General features: G+C 45.2%; 1 protein-coding gene across 1 annotated transcript in view; it reads right to left on the reverse strand.

The window, feature by feature from the left end:
• CSUI_002448 (atp binding) overlaps window positions 1–1,528 on the reverse strand; it is a 9,885-nt gene that overhangs the window by 6,459 nt on the left and 1,898 nt on the right. Inside the window, exon 1 of the mRNA XM_068062649.1 lies at window positions 1,013–1,528. This exon is cut by the window's right edge and continues 1,898 nt beyond it. Within this exon, the coding sequence (XP_067925375.1) occupies window positions 1,013–1,232 (220 nt within the window). The 5' untranslated portion in view covers window positions 1,233–1,528. The remainder of the gene's footprint in view (window positions 1–1,012) is intronic.

A 1,528-nucleotide genomic window follows, 5' to 3' on the forward strand; every position in this document is an offset into this window, starting at 1 on the left:
TTCTCTCCTCTCCCTTTCTACGCAAAATCTACATACGTATCTCCAACAGAAACCCTTCTTCACCCCACATGGCTAGCTAGCTGTCTGCGGGAGTCCTCCTCCTATCCTCTATAACTAGAACCCCCTGAACACCATAGGAAATCAAATTCGATGCTGACGCCAGAGAAGTTTTGCAAGATCTCTCAAGCTCAATGACGTGGGTACAAATGATTGCACCATACTGTGATGAAGAGGTTTCTTACTCCTCTCTCACCAAACCCCTCTTTCTTTAAAGGTGTATGTATGTATGTATGCGTATGTATGTATGTATCTGTATATGCGTAGAGTCATGCTAGTAACATGGTTCACAAAGAAGAGGACGGCCCTTTGCAATCTGAGACCCTTAGTCAGAGATATTCATACAAGACTTGCCAAGAACGGAGAGGCACTCTCTCAAGAAGAAAGCCCCTTGCAAAGAACCGAGTAGGTGTTCTCTTGTATTCCTATTCTACACGATGACGTGGATCTAATTCAATTTTTTTTTCTCTACGGCAGGAGCAACAACCGATGTATGCCTGCTTGTTTTGTGGGAAGTCGGAGGTTACTGAAGTGTACAAAGAAAGTACGCACCCCTCATCCAGAGTGAGACGGACGTGCAGGGGGCCCAGCAGTGATACCCAAGATCTCTATTTGCATGCACCACAGCTTTACATACATATACGTGCCACTGGTAGGACACTGAGCAGACACCAGACATACATCTGTATATATATATATAGATAGACAGATATAGTACGTGGTACACTGAATATATGGAGAGAGAGGTATACAGTTTCACCGCCTTACCAAGCGAACTCCCTATGTGCACATACCTAGCTACGAATATGAATTTGTATGTATATATGTTGTATATTTGTATGTATACACATGCGAAGCCATGGGCTATCTATCTGTCTACCTATCCCATGGGGGGGTCGAAGTGTGTGGGGTTGATGACTAAGAAGTGGATGTTTGTAGTTGACCCAGTACGTACCTCCATTGGGTCCTAAGTGATACTTCTCCATGACGTCTGAATGGTCAATGAGATGTCGAAGATCAATTTGGCAGTCATAGGGAAGTGTATCATTAGCAGGGTCGAGATTAACGACCACATGTGGTCTGTGAAGGGCTTTGAGCATCTGCTGCATGCCATTGCAGTACGTACTCTTCCCGCTTCCAGGGGGACCAATCACAAGCTGCCCGTAGAACATCATCTTTCTTTCTCCAATTCGAGGGGAGAAGAACGACGGAGGAAGAGCGATTCACGTGGAGAGACCAGCAGCGAGAGACGACGCAAAGAGAAAGAGAGAGAAATTGAGCTTGGCATTAAAAAGAAAAAGAAAGGGAGCCTTAACGAACGACTGACGGTCGATGGTATTTCCCTGTGAGAGAGGATAAGGAGGAGAAGACTATGAAAGAACGGGAAATGGAAGAAAAGAAAGCGGGAGACAACGAGGAAGAGAAAAAGCACGGCAACAAAAGAGGGCGTGCAGAAGAAAAGAAAGAGTTG

Source organism: Cystoisospora suis (genome assembly GCF_002600585.1).
Source record: "Cystoisospora suis strain Wien I chromosome Unknown contig_1033, whole genome shotgun sequence".
Lineage (NCBI taxonomy): Eukaryota > Apicomplexa > Conoidasida > Eucoccidiorida > Sarcocystidae > Cystoisospora > Cystoisospora suis.